The 3,116-nt window shown below is 40.0% G+C and overlaps 1 protein-coding gene across 1 annotated transcript in view; it reads right to left on the bottom strand.

Annotated features, from left to right (window-relative positions):
• Positions 1-463: 463 nt before the first annotated feature.
• The window catches only part of RNF150 (ring finger protein 150), a gene marked incomplete at its 5' end in the record, with an annotated part of 117,807 nt that continues 115,154 nt past the window's right edge, over positions 464-3,116 (bottom strand). The window contains one exon of the mRNA XM_008632448.2: positions 464-880. Within this exon, the coding sequence (XP_008630670.1) occupies positions 762-880 (119 nt within the window). The remainder of the gene's footprint in view (positions 881-3,116) is intronic.

Here is a 3,116-nt window from a genome sequence, read left to right as displayed (position 1 = left end):
AGTGACGCTTTAAGCTTTTCTTTCTCTCCTTCACACTGTACAATACTTGTCTAGAACAGAGCCCTAAGTAAAAGACAAACTAATGCAGTTTTAACCCAAATTTCTGCTAACTCAGAGCTCTCTTACAAGTAAAGGCCTTCAGAATATACCATTTCCAAGCCTTGCAATTAATGAAAGCAGGCTTAATATTAATGCAGGGTGCTGGTGCATCATCCTTCTGAAGCCAGCCACATTTACTTCATGCAGAAACAACAAGGCAATGATAAATCCTGGTAAGATCATGAAGTGACCAGTGAACGGGAATTCAGATTTCTGGATTGAACTCTTGAAAAAGCTGGGGTCAGTCAATAAAAACAGAGTGTTCATCCATAACACACTGTAAACAAACAAACAAAATAAACATATGCCTTTTCAAAAGAACTCAACAAACATTTGATTGAACAAGTGTAGAAAACACTCAAGCTGTCATTTCAGTTGCATGTTTATGAGCCCCTGAAGAGTTCCATGACTGCTCTCAAGCACGTGGGTAAACCGGAAGTGTGCATATCTCATGTGAACCAAACGAAGGTGTGTAGATGATGAAACCGCATCCAGGCAGACACAACTGTTGCTATTGCTTTTCATGACCATCTCAGTATGGAGTGTGCAGGAGTGACAGTGCTCTGGAGGCATGTGCATGACTGGTCCAAATCCTAGAAAGCTGACTCGGTCCCTACCTGTGACCTTCCCCTGTCATTTAGTGTTGGATCTCTGTTTCTTTTTCAAGATTTCACCTCTTCACAGTCTTGATCAGTGGAAAGCTCCACATCGGACAGTCCAACCTCCATTGCCATAATCAATGAAATATCTGAATCACTGCTGACTGCTGGCTCCTGTTCATCTGTGAGGGTAGAAAAGACAGGAAAAGGTCATGTCTTTCTGTTAATGTATTACTAAGTTTTAGTTCTGCAGGTGGAACCCACAGGTCTCTCTACCTCTGAGGTTGTGATTAGATTCCAAACTGTGCTCTTACTCAGTATCTGTCTAAAACACTTCAAAAATATCACAAAATTCAAGCCATTCATAGTGAAAAACAGGATGAAAAGGATCCTGGATGGGTAACGATTTCTTATCTTAATCCTCCCAGGGCTTTTCATTCACGTCCTTCATGAACTTCTTCCCACCACCAGAGAAATTCCCTCCCTTTTTACTTCATCAACCTGGCATCATCCTACTCTCCCCACAAAGATGGCAAGTTAAGGACAAAGCCACAGGCACCTGGTGGAGCAACTCAGTCATCAGGAAAACATTCCTAACAGGAAAAAATCTGCCCAAACCCTCATTAAGTGACAGAATCTCAGAGGACATTTTTAAGAGGGCAGTAGTCTAATGTCTGGAAGTAGCAACGTGGGAATTGGACCAGGACAAAACAAATCCAGGACTTTAGACCAGGCTACCTGCCTTCTCAAGTGGCTTCTCTCATCCTCTTCTAGTCTCTTTAAATTTACTCCTTACTCTGATTTGAAGATATTTTGCAGGTTCTTGATTCAGGCCAAAGGGATCTACCTTAATGCACCATGACCCCAAATACACTAAGAGTTGTGTTACTGACTTCTGCCAAACTGCAAATCACATCAAAACTACAAGCATAGGAAGAGCAACTTGTTTTTGTTTTGATCCCACAGCACTTACCATGTGTGTATTTAGCAGCAAATAAAGCCAACAGATTTTAAAGGACTAAAAGCTAATTTTCTTCCAAGAACAATCAGGAGAAGCAAAGCACACTAGGGAGATTTTCAAAGGCACAAAACCCTCACAGGAGGCTGAGTCCTGAGAGAAAAATTTGACGGTTCATATTTTCAAGTGGTTTAATTACAATGATGGTATTTATACTGTAACAATACAATGTATTTAAATCTGTGGCAGTTTTTTCTTTACATATTTTTCAGACAATAGAAGCAGAGCCTGATTGATGCTAAAAAGTCTAGAAGTTGAATATCTAAGAATTAGTAAGAAACATGACAGAAGAGCCAAGAAAATAACTCCTCACAGTTTAATTATTCACTTGAAGCTAAGTGAGCACAATTAGTCACCTCTCAAGAGCATCATGATTTTTAAATCTTTTATAGAAAACACCCCCACATGTGTTTACTTGTGCTGGGATTAGACCTCATGTTCTGTGGAGAAAGCTTGAATGGGGTCTGCATTATTTCAACTGAAAGAGTCAGTGTTTTCCTTCGCAATTCTTCCCAGTTTTCACCCTGGATTATTTTTATACTTTCTTGATTGCAAGATAAATAATTAATGCACACATCTTTACATCTCTTTCTTTTCTTGCCCTTTCAATATGACATTAGTAAACATTTCAAGGCTTTGCTTCTGACTATAAATGTTTCCACTGGAGGTGGAGGAAGTATTTACAAGCTGAATGATACAACCTCTGCAGACTTCAGTGGGCTTCAATGACATTGAACCTTTAGGTGAACTGCTAGATCCTAGAGCACATCAGAACATCTCATATACCTCCAACACCTAAAGCATCATCTTTAGTGCTAACAGCTCCCTGAGCCAGAATAATGTGGTTTCAGACCACTGGATTATTTATCTTCCTCTATAATTAATAGAATTCTTAAGAACAATGAAAATTATGCTTAACAGCAAGTTTATTTTTGCAAGACAGAGTTCCTAAGGCTTAGCCATGTTGAACAGCCACTTGGAGCACTCTTGAGAGCAGAAGTGTTTTCCATCTGACCTAGCTGTGCAGAAGAAAAGGACTGGCTGAATGGTGACAGCCAGATGCATGCTGAAGAGGCAGGCAAAGCTGCCAACACCAAATGTCAGAGCATCAAACAAGCAGTGTTTAATAGTGCTGAAATGTTATTTCAAGAATTGTTGTTTCTTCCAGGGTTGCACAGCAGAAAAAAATCTCAGCTGAGTTCAAGACAGGCAGATAGAACAAGACCAGATTTGCAGCTCACCTACCTAATGTCTGATGGAGGTACAGCAGCACCCACTCTCCAAACCAGCAAACTCGAGTTTTACATTACTAATCCTATAAAATTATTCAAATTCTTGGATTTTAGTCTTTGCAAAGTGTGGGCTTTGTTGTTTGTCTTCTTTGGAACTGAAGTGCAGGT

The sequence above is a fragment of the Corvus brachyrhynchos genome, unplaced genomic scaffold (assembly GCF_000691975.1).
Source record: "Corvus brachyrhynchos isolate BGI_N302 unplaced genomic scaffold, ASM69197v1 scaffold444, whole genome shotgun sequence".
NCBI classification, from domain to species: Eukaryota; Metazoa; Chordata; class Aves; order Passeriformes; family Corvidae; genus Corvus; species Corvus brachyrhynchos.
The sequence above is the reverse complement of the archived record's forward strand: the minus strand, read 5'-3'. Positions and strand labels throughout refer to the sequence as shown.